Source organism: Mustela putorius, unplaced genomic scaffold (assembly GCF_011764305.1).
Source record: "Mustela putorius furo isolate JIRA1106 unplaced genomic scaffold, ASM1176430v1.1 tig00000242_pilon_pilon_pilon, whole genome shotgun sequence".
NCBI lineage: Eukaryota > Metazoa > Chordata > Mammalia > Carnivora > Mustelidae > Mustela > Mustela putorius.
The window spans coordinates 5162728-5179658 of record NW_025421325.1 but is presented as its reverse complement, the minus strand read 5'-3'; the positions used below and the strand labels follow the sequence as shown (position 1 = coordinate 5179658).

The 16931-nt window shown below is 34.7% G+C and overlaps 1 protein-coding gene across 5 annotated transcripts in view; it reads left to right on the top strand.

Annotated features, from left to right (window-relative positions):
* NEK1 (NIMA related kinase 1) overlaps nt 1-16931 on the top strand; it is a 209805-nt gene that overhangs the window by 19670 nt on the left and 173204 nt on the right. For all 5 annotated transcript variants that reach the window (XM_004758106.3, XM_045078305.1, XM_045078304.1 and 2 more), the window contains exons 6-8: nt 10391-10474; nt 13639-13706; nt 13819-13905. In XM_004758106.3, coding sequence (XP_004758163.1) covers nt 10391-10474; nt 13639-13706; nt 13819-13905 — 239 coding nt within the window. The remainder of the gene's footprint in view (nt 1-10390; nt 10475-13638; nt 13707-13818; nt 13906-16931) is intronic.

The window sequence follows — 16931 nt, the reverse complement described above, 5'->3', positions numbered from 1 at the left end:
GTCCATAAATTAATTGGCACAACTAATCATTTGATAATACTGTGTTGATGGAGACTTTTAGCTTCTTGCCAGTAACTTGATAATATGGTAAGGTTCTGAAATCTTGAGTTCTATTTTAGTTAAGTACTATTAAATAGGGTAATGTCATACTTTTCACTTTACTTATCCTGTTTCCACAACTAAGCCTACTAGACAGCACAGAACTTCAGGACTTGTGTTTGAATCATTTTTCTGCTTTTCAACTTGGTAATAGTTATGTTAACAAATGACTTTTAACTATTTTGAGACTATTTTCTCATTCTTTAATAGGGATGCTCATACCACATAGCCAACTTCACTATTGTGGTGAAGTCAAATAATCTATGCTAGTGTACAGAGTGCTGTTTTTTATTAGAATTTTATCTAATACCTTCCATTGCTTGTGCTTACATTTATTCTTTGTGTTTTAGTGGACTTTAAAAAAATGCTTACTATTAGATTTCATAACATTCTCTGTAAAGTACATTGATAGTCTGTGCATTTGGTTCTGCAGTTGGATAAATGTTTTTGGTACATAATGATGTATATGTATGAATATATATGTATCTTGTGGGTTTTTTTGTTAAGATTTTATTTATTTGACAGAAAGTGAGTGAGAGAGAGGAAATAGAAGGAGCTCAGGGGGAGCAGCAGAGGGAGAGGAAGAAGCAGACTTCCCGCTGAGCAGGGAGCCCGATGTGGGGCTTGATCCCAGGACTCCAGGATCATGACCTGAGCCAAAGGCAGAAACTTAACCAATTGAGCCACCCAGGTGCCCCTATATGTATCTTGTTATCCTAGAAATTAGTATGGAGATTTATTCTATTCTATATATTTTTGTCCATCTCTGAGATTATTCCATAATAAACAATGAGAATTTGGCAAGTCTTTCTTTTAAGTTAATAATATTTTTTTTACCCTTCAGAAAGATGATTTGTTAACACAGATAACATTATTTATTTTAGCTTGTTTTTTTTTTTAACTTTATTTTTTCAGTGTTCCAAGATTCATTGTTTATGTATCACACCCAGTTTTCCATGCAATATGTGCTCTCCTTAATACCCACCACCAGGCTCACTCAACCCTTACCCACCTCCCTTCCAAAACCCTCAGTTTGTTTCTCAGAGTCCACAGTCTCTCATGGTTCGTCTCCCCCTCCGATTTCCCCCAACTCCCTTTTCCTCTCCTCCTCCCAATATCCTCCATGTTATTCCTTATGCTCCACAAGTAAGTGAAACCATATGATAATTGACTCTGCTTGACTTATTTGACTCAGCATAATCTCCTCCAGTCCCGTCCATGTTGATACAAAAGTTGGGTATTCATCCTTTCTTTCTTTCTTTTTATTTTATTATTTTACTATTTTTAATTTTTTTTTATTTTTTAGGTATTCATTCTTTCTGATGGAGGCATAATATTCCATTGTGTATATGGACCATATCTTCTTTATCCATTTGTCTGTTGAAGGGCATCTTGGCTCTTTCTACAGTTTGACAGTTGTGGCCATTGCTGCTATGAACATTGGGGTACAGATGGCCCTTCTTTTTACTACATCTGTATCTTTGTGGTAAATACCCAGTAGTGCAATTGCAGGGTCATGGGGTAGCACTATTTTAAGTTCTTTTTCCTTTTTTTCTTTTTAATTTTTTAAGGAATCTCCACACTGTTTTCCAAAGTGGCTGCACCAACTTGCATTCCTACCTACAGTGTAAGAGGGTTCCCCTTTTCTCCACATCCTCTCCAGCACTTATTGTTTCCTTTCTTATTAATTTTGGCCATTCTAACTGGTATACAGTGGTATCTCATTGTGGTTTTATTTTAATCTCCCTGATGGCTAATGATGATGAACATTTTTTTCATGTGTCTGTTAGCCATTTGTATGTTTTCTTTGGAGAAGTGTCTGTTCATGTCTTATGCCCATTGTTTGATGTGATTATCTGTTTTTTGAGTGTTGAGTTTGAGGAGTTCTTTATAGATCTTGGATATCAGCCATTTGTCTGTAATGTCAATTGCGAATAACTTCTCCCGTTCTGTAGGTTGCCTCTTTGTTTTGTTGACTGTTTCCTTTGTATTTTAGCTTATTTGAAATGGGAATTATTTAAAGAGAAACATCCTACTACTACTACATCCTACTTCTTTCCAGCACAAAAATGTGAAGGCCAGAGGCTATTTTTTGTTTTAGACTGCCAGGTAGCATGAGTCTGAGATGGGTTTTGTCCATTTCTAGAATAGAAGTGGGAAGAGCAAGACCTCTGAAACAAGATGATTCTCCAACTACTCAAGTCGTTCTCTTCAGTGATACTTCCTTGTTTGCATCTTGGTTGGACAAAGCTCTATAGTTGGAAGTTAGGAAATTAAGTTATAGTTAGGAAGCAACTTAAAATCTGTGCCTTTTAATCAGTAGTAAGCAATGAAATGAACTAAATAATCCTTGGATGGCTTTTGCCCACATAAATATTTAAACGATTTCCCACTATTTTTACCTTATTTCTAAGTTCTGGATACATTTCCTGGTAGTCTACTTTCTTTTGATCATATATAATTTCCAAATGTGTACTTTTCCCAAAGGAAAAAGTATGGGTTTTCCCTAATATTTAGGTTCAGTGGGAGTATTAATGAAGCATATAAGTACCTTGAGTTTTTTCTGATAATCTAGAGACCTGCAGTATCGGGCTCTCCTAAGGCTGCAAAATTGATTTCTGTCCAGATGTTTTCATAAGACCTTGAATTAGATTTTTTAAAAATATACAAATTATTGTTTTCTTTTTTGTCCTAAGGCCAATACATTCTCCAGCGGATTTCACCTGTGGTACCTATAGATTTGGGTGATTTTCTTTATTCCTGAAGGTTTCCAGTTCATCCATGGATTTTGGCTATTAGAAAGTGACCTTGCCAAGACCTTCTAAGTTAGGTACTAGGGCAGTTTCCTGGCAGTGTGATAAAGGAATTGGTTCCATATATATTTATTAGTGTGGGCTTGTCATAACTGAATGAAAATAATTTTTAATTAAGGTATGGCTTTGTTGCATAATTGATTAGTTATTATTGGGAAAAAGTATAATTTTTTTTTTACTTTAAAAAAAATCTTTTTTCTTTTTGATTTATTTTACTTATTTGAGAGTGGGAGAGAGTGTGTGTACACATGCATATACGTGTGTTGGGGGAGGGTCAAAGGGAGAGGAAGTGAGCCTGGTGGGGGGCTCGAAATCATGACCCCATAAATTGACTGACTGTGCCACCCGGGTGCCCCAAGGAGTATAGATTTTTATTGAACTGATGAAAATTACAATATTGTCCTGAAAAGTAAAACTGTTTCTGATTTCTGAGTGGGTCAGTGAGAATCAGATAATCAAATAATATGTGATAATTCAATTTACAAAAGCATAATCTGCTGAGTTGAAGGCTAGAGATGGTTCTTAAGAACAAAAATAGACTTCATGTGTTTATTAAATATAAAATAAATATAAGATATAAAATAGGACATTAAGACAAATACCTATTAGGTATTGGGGCACCTTGGCTTAGGTCACTGGGACTGAGTCCTACAACAGGTTCCCTGCTCAAAAGGGAGTCTGTTTCTCCTTCTGCCTCTCTGCCCCCCTCCTTTCTCTCTCTCAAGTAAATAAATAAAATTTTTAAAAAAGAATAATACCAATCATATTCCAAATAAGTACCCATAATTTAATTTCCTTTAATTCAGTTGATTCAGTTCTAGTAATTCTTTATTTTTATTTTTATTTTTTTAAAGATTTTATTTATTTGACAGAGAGAGATCACAGAGAGAGAGAGGAAGGAGCAGGCTCCCTGCCTAGCAGAGAGCCCGATGCGGGACTTGATCCCAGGACCCTGAGATCATGACCTGAGCCGAAGGTAGAGGCCCATCCCACTGAGCCACCCAGGCAGCCCTCAGTTCTAGTAATTCTTATCTGTCCGGGTGTTGAGTGTTTTTTTCATCATGTATGTCAGCTTGTGGACTATAAAAAAGTCTAGAAATCTTGACTCAGTCCATTGAAGCCTGTACTTAAGAGTCTATTTTTTGAAGTATCAGTAGTTCAGTGTTCTTAGTACAGTCCTTTCCACGAGCCTCTGGTCAGTAGAAGCAAAAGCCTGTTTGATAATGAGGCAAAGTCTGTGGTTAATTTCTTATAGTAATAATAAAATAGAAGTTTTCTGTGGGACATTTGATAAAGGTGAATATTTTGCTTAAGGGTAAATATAGGTAGCAAAACCATTGACGTATGTCTAAAACCTTCCCATAAAGCATGCATTTTCTGCAATATTTATATTAATAGTAATTTCCTACATAAACTTAACCTGAGAGGCTGAACTTTTTTGTTGATTAGCCAAGTCTTACCATGCTAGTCTTAACAGTTTTGAGCTAATTAATATATTAATATATTTTCTATTAATACTGTATATACCTTAAAAATAATATTTGGTTACCTGTTTAATCAAAGTGACAAAATATTTTAAAATAAATATAGTTGGAGAGGAATCTGGGAAGGTGGTAGAATAGGAAGCAGGACTCTCTCTCCTACCAACACAATTACAGAATTGTGGTAGAATCTACCCGATGAAACTATTTTGTATCTCTGGAGTCTATTGCAAGCGTATAATTTCTAAGTGAAAGCCTGAATAATAAATTGTGGTTATTTTCAGTCAATTTCAGCTCTTAGCTAGGTAACGGTGGCTGCTACCCATTCCCTACCTCCCAGGACCCAGGCAATCAGCCCTGCAGGCTTTCCAGAAGGAATTTGAATGCACCTTGTGGGAACCAGGGTGGGCAAAAAGGTCCATGTCCTCCAAATGTCAGGGATCTGTGTTCTGAATATTGTCATTTTTTATCTTGGAGGTACAAACAAGGATGTGGGCAGCCATTGTTGTTGTACCTCCCCCCATTGTTGTAAGACCCACCCTTCTTGCTGATGTGATTTCCAGGGGATTTAAAGGGCCACTGCCCTCTTTATTCCCCTTCTTTTCTCTTTTTCTCTTTGTGGAGACAGACATTAAAAACGAAGGTATTTGAAAGCAGCCACATACCAAGTGAAATTAGAAAGTCACCATGTATACCCGGAGAAAGATGAAGGCTTGGAAAAGACCTGAAAATTTAAGTTTGCCTTTAAGCCTCAAGCTGAACCTTGGCATGGAGACACCATACAATAATTAGCAAAAATAAGACAAGAAGCCCTGGGGATCAAGAAGAATCTGATTTCTAGCATCACCACATTATTAGATTCAAGTGTCTGCTTTTCAACAAAAATCACAAGGCATATGAAGAAACAGGAAAGTATGGCCCATTGAAAGGGAAATAATCAGCAGAAACTGTCTGAAAAGGACCTGATGGTGGATCTACTAGACAAAGACTTTAAAGCAACTTTCAGCTGCTCAAAGTACTAAAGTACTAAATGGAGAAAATCAAGAAAACAATGTATAAACACATTGAAAATATCAATAAAGATTTAAAAAACCAAAACCATTCTGGAGCTGAAAATACAATAACTGAAATGAAAAATCATTAGAGTGATTTAGAAACAGATTTGAATGGGAAGGAGAAAGAGTGAACTTGAATCTTGGACAATGGAAATTATTGGGTCTGAGGAACAGAAAAAAAAAAAAAGATTGAAGAAACATGAACAGAGCTTAAGGGACCTGTGGGACATCATCAAGCTGACCAACTTATGCTTTGTAGGAGTCCCAGAAAAAACATAGAGAAAGGGACAGAGCAAATATTTGAAGAACTAATAGCTGAAAACTCCCTGAATTTGATGAAAGACATGAATGTAAACATCCAAGAAGCTCAGCAAACTCCCAAATAGGATGAACTGAATGAGATCTGTGCCAGACACATTAGATTCAAACTGTTGAAGGTCAAAGACAAAGAATCTTAAAAGCAGCATAATAAAGTGAGTCATCACATGTGAGAGGACCCTCACCAAAATTTTCAGGAGATTTCTCACTAGAACCTTTGGAGGCCAGAAAGCACTGGGCTGATATTTTCAAGTGCTAAAAGAAAAAACTGTGAATCGAGAATCCTGTATTTGGCAATATCACCCTTCAAAAATGAGGGGCATTCTCAGGTAAACAAAAGCTGAGGTTATTTGTGACTTCTAGACCTGCACTGAAGAAAATGTTAATAGGGAGCCTTACAGATGGAAGTAAAAGAACAATAGACAGGGACTTGAAGTCATATGTAGAAATGAAGATCTCAGTAAAGGTAAATATATGGGTAATTACAAAAGCTGATAATGTAATAATGATTTCTAGTGCCCATTTTTGTTTTCTACAGATTTAAAGACAAACACATTTTAAAAAATACAATTATTAGTCTAAAACCTGGTATTACTGTAATTGGTTTATAATTCCACATTTTGTTTTTTTTATAAAATTTAAGAAAGCAATGCACTTTTAAACATCACCAGTTTATGTTTTTGGACACATGAACAAAGATATAATTGTATGAAGATGTAATTCTCTTACATTGGCAACTGAAAGGAGTAGGACAGAGAGATGTTAAGGAGTAGAGATTTTGTATGTTACTGAAGTTAAGCTCGTACAAATCCAGATTAGAGTATTGTGACCTTAGGATGTTAAATATAATCCCCAATGGTGACTACAAAGAAAATAGATATAGAATATGTACGTAGGGAATGAGAGATGAATTTAAATGTTTCACTATAGAAACCTAAGCACAAAAGAAAACTAATGTAAATGAGGGACAGAATAGCTATGAGGCATATAAAAGACCAATAACAAAATGACAGAAGTACCTCCTTATCAGTCAGCCTTAAAAAGGAAAGAAATTTAGAAATACACTATAACATGGATAAACCTGCATTATGCTAAGTCAAATAACCCAGGTACAAAAAAATGAGTACTATATGATTCCACTTTATGAGGCACTTAGAGTACCCAAAATTGTAGAGCCAGAAGGTAGAATAGTGTTTTCTGGGGACTAGGGGGAGAAAGGAATGGGTTATTATTTATTATTAAGGTTATTATTTAATGGTTATAGAGTTTCATCTTTGCAAGATGAAAAGAGTTCTGGAGTTGGATGGGTGGTGATGGTTGTACCACGGTATGAAAGTACCTAATACCACTGAAGTATATACTCAAAAATGGTTAAGATGATGGATTTTGTATTATTTGTGTTTTACTACAATTTAAAAAATTTGGGGTTCAGTCATCAAGCATCTGCCTTTGGCTCAGGTCTTGATCCCAGGGTCCTGGGATTGAGCCTCACCTCAGGCTCCCTGCTCAGCAGGGAGTCTGCTTCTCCCTCTCCCATTCCCCCTGCTTATGTTCCCTCTCTCGTTGTGTCTTTCTCAGTCAAATAAATAAATAAAATTTTTAAAAAAATTTAAAAATTGAAAACAAGATACATAAAGGCAGTGCTATTATAAGGATCCTTAGCTTTTTCATAGATGAGGAACATTTGTTCAAAAAAAAAAAAATCAAATGATAAAGTCAGCACAAATCAGAGAAGATTATTCTGGTAGGCTTGGAATATCTGCTTTCTGGGCACATTATGCAGAAAGGTAAAGAGTAAGTTCTTATTCTAAAATCAATTTACTGTTCTAATAGAAAGCCATGTTTTACTTTTCTGTTAATATATTTAGCACTGTAAGTTTTTCAAACTTTTTTTAGTAAAAAATTTGTCAGAACTTAGCATACTTTAGTAAAATTTTAATATCTCATTACACAAAGAAACTTGAGTTTTGAATTAGAGAAGGTGGTATGTAGTATTGTTTTAGTGATCTAACACAATCTATAGTAGTAAAAATAATGCTATATACATAAAATTGTAATTCAGACAAGTTTATGGTCATTATATAGTGACCATATATAGTGTTTGATTGGCTGGATTACATTTTGTAACAAGAATTTGAAAGCCTTTTGAGCAAAAAGTGCCATTATCCTAGCAGTATTTTACAAATATTAATATGAATTAATACGTACAAGGAAGTAAAAAGGGGAGCTTAGAAGCACATTACAATTTGAGGGCCTTTCCTCTTATTCAACCTCAACTGTAAGTAATCAAACCCTAAAAAGAGTCTTGACTGGATAGAGGTAATGGAAATGTTGCCTTTATACTGATATGTGTCCTTCTCAGCTTTGTGTATACCTCCCCATCAAAATTTAGCTGTGGAATCATCTCTTTGTCCAGTTTTATTTTATCACCTCTAGGCTGAATTGGCTGTCCTTCTTTGTGCTTCTTTATTACTACTTTGGGTTTACTCCCCTCCCTCAGTAGTCTTTGATAGGGGCCAACAAACAAGGGCCAACCTGGTACCACTGTCTGTTTGTAAGCAAAGTTTTATTAAAACCACAGTTTTGTTTGTTTGCATATAGTAATCTATAGCTGCTTTTATCCTACAGTGGCAAAGTTGAGTTGAAACAGAGACAATATGGCCTGCAAAGCCCGAAAGATTTACTTTCTGGCCCTTTACAGAATAAATTTGGTCTGTGAGCTCTTTCATTACCTTTTTGCCAGTTCCTACAGCTGTTAGCATATCATTGGTGCTGAATACATTTTTGTCAAATTATAAAGGAATATAGGTATGGGAAATATGGTAGTGAAAAACCCTATCTGTAAAAGAGACATGCATGGTTTCTAAAATGTGTTCTAGTTGTATAGGTAGACCATATAAAAATAAGACTCCACTGAGCTTATTTCTTTTATCTTTTGGTACTTTTTCCTAAGCCTTGTTGAACTAATTGCCCTCTTAATGTATGTATCACTGTTATAAAACTTGAGCATTTTATTATAGATATATTTATTTATAAATATATTTCAACCACCATGTGAACTCAAAGTCAGAACAGTATTTCAATTCTCTGCTTATAGTGCCTGATGTGAATATAGAAAGAAACTTAAAAATTGTGTAGCCCTCAGTAAGTATATATACATATATTTGCACTGGGAGATTAGTTTGTTTTTAAAGAAAATTAATTAAAAGTTATTTTTTAAATGGATTATTCTTTTTAAAAAATACTGCAAAGAGTAAAAATTAGTTTGTTGCTTTCATTTTATCTAATGAAAGTCCTCTTCTCTGAGGTGTAAACACTGTTAATTGGTAGCTATTTTTCTGTGCTTCCTTTATTTCTTCTTTCATTCTTAGAAACACCATACCTCATATATAATTATATGGAGCTTAGGTATGTAAAATACACAAAGATTTCTTTTAAAAATGCTAGGAGTATGCTATGCATACCCATTCTAGAACTTTCTTTTTTTCACTTAACAGTATACATGGAAGTACTTAATTATTTTCTGTGGCTTCTTGGTATTTCTAGTACAGTGATGTCACAGTGTATTTAACTAGGCCTCTTCATATGTTTATACATGTTTTGCTCTGCTGAACATTGCTGGGATGAATATCCTTTAACACATCCTTTTTGTATTTGTGATGTTGTATCTGTAAGACAAATTTGAAATTCCAGTTGCTCTTTCAAATGGTATATGAATTTAAAATTTTTACATACTTTGCCAAATGACTATGATTAACTTTTTCACAAACAAGGTATGCAAAGACTTACTTCCTCACATTCTGGCCAATCTTGTGTATTATTTTATTTTTCTCAAGTTACTATTGTTCTAGTTATTGTTTTATTTATTTTAATTATTTTCTTAAATAATTAATTATGCTTGATTATGTATTCTGCCATGCAGATGTTTTAAATTTTATATATGCAACATTGTCAGTCTTTTTTCTTGTGATTTAGAGGTTTTGTGAAGGATTAAAAGTCCTTCAATAAAAGATTATAGGAAATTAACCTGTGTTTTCTTTGATTGTTTTATAGTCTAATTTTTTCCTGTTTAAAAATGCCATTTACTTAGAATTCTTTTGGTGTTAGGAATGGGGTAGAAATTAAATTCTTTTACTTTCAAGTAGCCAGTTTCAGAGAGTGTTTATATATGGTGAGTGTGGAAAGAGATGAATAATCAGTGATGACTTCCAAATTTTGAGCCTGATTTTTTTTCCTTTATGACTTTTATTTATGTAGAAAAAATATGTATTTAAAAATAAAGTGACTCACCATCACAGTATCATAAAATATAAAGTATTTCTACTTTTCAGTCTTCTCTGGAAATTTCTGTTTTCTGATTTCTAAGCGATGCTCAGTAGCAGTCTCTTACATTTGAAAGTTAGTGCATACCCTGCACATAATGTGTCAGTTGGCTTGATTATCTCCTTAATGTTAAAAACATTAATTATAGTGAAATTTAAAAATTATAACCTAAATTTGTTTTTTAAGGACTTAGTTCTGCTCAACCCCAAATATTCTAGGAGTGCTTTCATTGTTAAGGAAAGACTACTTACTATACAATATAAATTTTAGAAGAAATGACAAATTTGATTTCCCCCCCTAGATTTTGGACTGGTTTGTACAGATATGTTTGGCCTTGAAACATGTACATGATCGAAAAATTCTTCATCGAGACATAAAGTCCCAGGTATGTTTATTCTGTCACTAATAACTTCTACATGGATATGAACATTGAGTCAGCTTTGTTTTGTGGCTAAAATTTTTGAACCCAAATCATTCTGCATCAGATTATCTGTTCTCTCTTTCCCCTTCATTATAATTCTAGAAATCCTCTTTATATGCATCATGTGTTAGATCTTCTGCCTTTTTCCTATATCCTCCTCTTTGTGGATTTACTCTCATAATGATGGAAAAAAACAGAAAATAGATATGTGGAAGGTCTATATCTGGTTGTATTGTATGTCTGAAGATGACCTTATTCACCTCTCTAGCTTTAATGATAATTTGAATATAAACTTCTAGGTGAGAAATTTGTTTTCCTACAGAATTTTGAAGTTATTATTTATTTGTTTTTTGGCTTCTAGTGTTGCTGTTTAGGAATTTAAAGCCAATGATATCTTTCTTTCTTTCTTTCTTTTTTTTTTTTTTTAAAGATTTTATTTATTTGAGAGAAAGCTAGCAGGGTGGGGGGTCAGGGGGATGGCAGAGGGAGAGAGAGAGGGAGAAGCAGACTCCCTGCTGAGCAGGCAGCCTGATGTGGGTCTTGATCCCAGGCCCCTGAGATCATGACCTGAGCCAAAGGCAAGCGCTTAACTGCCCCTGTTGGAGCTTCTTAATCTAACCCTTCCAAGTACCTTATTTGTTCTTTCACGTTTTATCTCTGTCTCTGAGTTGCATCCTAGGTGAATTTTTCAACCTACTTTCCAGTTAACTAAGTGCTTTTTAAATTTGTGTAAACTGATACTTATCTACTTACTTTAAAAAAAAAACTTTTTTTCTCTCCAGGATTTTAAAATGGTTTTTCATATACATTTGTTCTTACTCTAATGGCTTTTTTTTTTTTTTAAAGATTTTATTTATTTGAGAGAGAGTGGGAGGGAGAGGGAGAGAGAATCTGAAGCAGACTGCACATTTAGCACAGAGCCTGACTCGGGGCTCGATCTCATGACTGAGAGATCATGACCCGAGCCAAAACCAAGAGTCAGACACTAAACAGTATCTGACTGAACGACTGAGCATCCAGGTGCCCCACTGTGATTGGTTTTTGTTTCATAATGTCTTGTTCTTCTTAAGTAGACTTCCTTTATCTCTTTGCAATTTTCTTTTTAAAAAATTTTTTTTAAGATTTTATTTTTAACTAATCTCTACACCCAGTGTGGGGCTCTCTACACCCACTATGAGGCCAGGAATCCCATGGTCTGTTGATGGAACTAGCCAGGTGCCTCTCTATCTGCAATTTCCTAAACATTTACTTTAAAGTTCTGGTTGGATTGTTTCACAAAATCAATTCTGTCTAGAGTGAATTCTTGTGCTGATTATTTTATTAGCTTTTTTTTTTTTTTTGCATCAGGTTTCTTCATGCGTATTGGACTTTATTTTTTGGCCACTCTTTGTGAGAAATGTTTTGTCCCCACAGCTCACTCATCTTTGCGTACAGGTTTCTTTCGTGGATGCCCCACTAGGGCTCACTCACTCCCAGACCTGGTAGCACAGAGGGGATTTGTTTCCTGGTGTCAAGGCTATGTATCTGTCTTACCTTCTTACTCCTGCAGCTTCTTATATAGCCTGGTAGCCTCAGGGTGAGTAGTAAGAAGAGGAGAAACTGTGATGGGAGCTTTATACCCCATCCTTCCAGTTCCCCACCTCTCTGCTACCTAATTCCATTTCATTCCATTTTACTCTGTCCCTCTCATCCCCATTTTGTGTCATCTTGGACTGTGAACATGTGTCAATTTAAGTCTCCTGAATGATATGGAGTTTAATTAATGTTCCACAAACTCTTGCCTTTACTGTTTGGTAGAACACTGGAGTTAAGTATTTATGTATGCAAATTAACTGGCTAGTTTTTTATTGCAAATTTTATTGGAAAACTTTTCCAATTTTGGAAAATTTTAAGGTTAATTTGTTACATTTAGGGTAATTAGAATTTTTAGGCAGGCTTTTTTTTTTTTTTAATGGAGGGGAAGGTCTGAGTTTATTTTTTTAAAGCTATGTTGAGATATATGTCAGATATGATGACATTCACCCACTGAAAATTTACAGTTCAATGATTTTTCGTATATTCAGAGTTGTGAAACCATCACCACTCTCTAATTCTAGAACATTTTTTTTTAATCATTCCAAAAAGAAATCCTGTACTGTTACCAATCACTCTCCATTTCCTCTCTACCTAGACTCTGGAAACAACTAATCTAGTTTCTTTCTCAATGGATTTGCCTATTCTGGACATTTTATGTAAATGGAATCATATAATATGTGACTTTGTATATTTTAAATAGTGTATCTTTTGTTGCTAATGAATTGTAAGAGTTCTTTTTTTCTGGATACAAATTCCTCGTCAGATACATAATTTGCAAGTATTTTCTCCAGTTCTGTGGGTTGTCTATTCACTTTTTTAAAAAAAATTAATCATTTTTAAATTTTTATTTTAATTCAGTTAATTTAACATGTAATATGTTACTGGTTTCAGAGGTTGAGGTCAGTGATTCATCAATCTTATTTAATACCAGTGCTCATTATATCACATACCCTCCTCACCTAGTTATCGCATGTCTGTTCACTTTTGATGGTCTTCTTTGAACAGAAGTTTTTATTTTTGAGAAGTCCACTTTATATTTTCTTTTTTTGCTGGTACTTTTCGTGTCACATTTAAGAAACCATTGCCCAGCCCAATGACATGAAAATATATTCATATGTATTCCTCTAGGAGTTTTGTAGTTTTAGTTCTTATATTTAAGAATCCATTTTGAATTAGTTTTTGTCTATGTTATGAGATAGGGATCTATATTCATTCTTTTATATGTGGATATCCAGCTATTCTTACATTTTTTAAAACTAGATTCATTTTTTTTTTAAGATTTTTATTTATTTATTTGACAGAGAGAGACAGAGAGAGGGAACATAAGTAGGGGGAGTGGGTGAGGGACAAGCAGGCTCCCTGCTCAGCAGGGAGCCCGTTGCGGGGCTCAATCTCAGGACCCTGGGACCATGATTTGAGCTGAAGGCAGAAGTTTAATGACTAAGCCACCCAGGCACCCCTAACTAGATTCATTTATATGAAAAGAGTTGTCAGCTCAGAACTGGATGTAACAGTATTTCTGATTTTTTTTTTTTTTTACATCTTTTTCACAGAATATATTTTTAACCAAAGATGGGACAATACAACTCGGAGATTTTGGAATTGCTCGAGTACTTAATAGGTAACATCGATTTTAAACTTTGTTTTGACATAATGTCCATGGTTATATGTATGTGATAATTTTTAATATCCTTTAGTATCTTAAGTTTTTCTAATAATTCTTTTTGTTCTAGTACTGTGGAGCTGGCTCGAACTTGTATAGGGACCCCCTACTACTTGTCACCTGAAATTTGTGAAAACAAACCTTACAACAATAAAAGGTATTTAAAATGATGTTCATTACATATATTCCCTTTAAATCTTTCTGTTACATTTTATTTACTAACCTTCAGAATAGTATTCTAAAATCATTAATATGCATATAAATATATATATAGATATAGATAGATATGTATGTATGTATATACACCTATTCTTTTTTACTATACAGTGAGGGGGATTGCAAATAAGCTATTTCATGTCTTATTAAAGGACATATAGAAAGTGTCACTTTATTTTTTATTTATTTATTTAAGTAAACTTTGTACCCCATGTTAGACTTGAATTCATGACCCCAAGATCAAGATCAAGAGTTGCATGATCTTCTGACTGAGCTAGCCAGGCACTCCAAAAGTTTCACTTTATTATTATAAGTTGTAATTGGAAATAGAAATAATTTTTTGGTCTTTGTAATAGTCATTTCCTATTAGATTGTAATAGTTATTGAACACTTACTAAATGCTAGGCCTTATTTTGAATGCTTTCTATGTATTCACTTCTTTAATCTTCACAATAGCCTTGTGAATTGTAGGTATTCATTAATCTTCCTTTGCCTATAAGGAAGCCAAATACAGAGAGAGAGGTAAAGCAACTTGAAAGCTTCAGGCATCTGGCTCCCAAGCCCAAATCCCTAACCGTTAGTTGTACTATGGCTAACTGTGTAATATGTGCGTGAGATGAGGAATTCTGTCACTGAACTCCATTTACCCTTTATTTTCTCTCTTTCTAATTGAAATATCCTAACCAAGAAACATTGGTCTTAAATTTGAAAGCACCCACAGAAACTAAAAGGAAGAAAGTGATAGTTCCTTTTTTTGAGAGTGGAAAGGAAGCTGTATTTAAAACCTGAGCAGTCGAGGCAGAGAACATCATCCTAGCAATGTGCTTTTTTTTTTTTTTAATTAATTAATTTATTTAAGAGACAGGGTGAGACAGTATGAGCAGGGGGAATAGCAAAGGAAGAGGGACAGAGAGAATCCCAAATAGACTCCCTGCTGAGCATGGAGTCCCAACTCCAACTCAGGACTCCATCCCAGGAAGCAGAGATCATGACCTGAGCCGAAACCAATAGTTGACGCACCTGCTGAGCCACCCAGGCACTCTCCCAGCAATTTTTTTTAAATGATTTTAAATTACAATGATCAGGGACGCCTGGGTGGCTCAGTTGGTTAAGCAGCTGCCTTCAGCTCAGGTCATGATCCCAGCGTCCTGGGATCGAGTCCCATATCGGGCTCCTTGCTCCGCAGGGAGCCTGCTTCTCCGTCTGACTCTGCCTTCCACTCTGTCTGCCTGTGCTCGCTCTCGCTCACTCTCTCTGACAAATAAATAAAATCTTTAAAAAAAATAATAATAATAAAATAAATAAATAAATTACAATGATCAGTCTAGTTCATGGAATGTGTTTTTAGTGGATATTCTTAAGGATAGTAGGATTTTCTTTAAACCAAATTAATTTTTCATTTTAATGCTATTGCTGTATCTTATGGGTAAGTCAATTGTGAAAAAAAAAATCAGTATTTAAATTAGGAATGGGGGTGCCTGGGTGGGTCAGTGGGTTAAGCCTCTGCCTTCCTCTCAGGTCATGATATCAGGGTCCTGGGATCAAGCCCCATACCATGCTCTTTGCTCAGCTGAGAGCCAGTTTCTCCCTTTCTCTTTGCCTGCTGCTGTGCCTACTTGTGATTGCTTTCTCCTGTCAAATAAACACGTAAAATCCTTTAAAAAGATAAATAAATAAGGAATGGATTTAATCATCCTTTGGAGAATTTCATGTAAAATTAATTTTGTGGGAAAAATAGTTTAAAAATGTCATGGATAAGCATCATCAATATACTTCAAAAATTCATATTTTTTCTAAATATGTTTTGAAATATTTTATTAATAGGATCATTAGTTTAATGAGTTTGTTTATACATAGGTCATATATTAACATGTACAAGTACTACATAACTAACAAGTAATAATAAGTTTAATTACACTTAAATTTTTTTATAAGTTGAATCTTGAAATTAAGTAGATTTTTGGAGTTAAAGGTCTATATTTGTAGCTTTTTCATGAGTTTGGTTCAGGATAACCTTGGGATTTCAACATTGGATTTTATTCTTTTCTGTTAAGTTTAACTTTGATGAGCAGTTTTTTTTTTTTTTAGTTTTTTAATTTTAATTTTTATTTAAATTTTTTTTAAATATTTTATTTATCTATTTGACAGACAGAGATCACAGGTAGGCAGGGAGGCAGGCAGGGAGAGAAGGGGAAGCAGGCCTCCCGCTGAGCAGAGAGAGCCCAGTGCAGAGCTGGATCCCAGGACGCCGGGATCATGACCCACTGAGCCACCCAGGTGCCCCTGAGGAGCAGTTTTTGTTGACTACTAAGGATCGCTGTAGCTCTGAACTATAAGTCTTTTATTTTTTCTTTTTAAAAATGGAAATAGAATTTTTTAAATTATAAAAATACATTTAAGATAAAAGAAAGGAAGAAACTATAAAGAACATAGTATATGTCCTTAAAATAATATTAAATAATTAATATATTTACCTTATATTTTAGTAGGCTGTCATAGATTTATTTCAGATTTAATTTTTGTAAATTAATATGTTCTTTTTCATCATTAAAACAGTATTTTGCTTTTAAAATAATTTTTAAAATCATGGTGTTTTGTAAGTAATTTAATAAAATAAAATAAATTTTAAAAATTTAATAAAATAAAAAATTCCAGGGGTGCCTGGGTGGCTCAGTGGGTTAAGTTTCTGTCTTCAGCTCAGGTCATGATCTCAGGGTCCTGGGATTGAGCCCCGCATCGGGCTTTCCACTCAGCGGGGAGCCTGCTTACCCCCTCTCTCTGCCTGCCTCTCTGCCTACTTGTGATCTCTGTCTGTCAATAAATAAAAATCTTTGGGGTGCCTGGATGGCTCAGTGGGTTAAAGCCTTTGCCTTTGGCTCAGGTCATGATCCCAGGGTCCTGGGATTAGGCCCTGTGTCGCTTCCCTTCCTCTCTCTCTGCCTGCCTCTCTGCCTACTTGTGACCTCT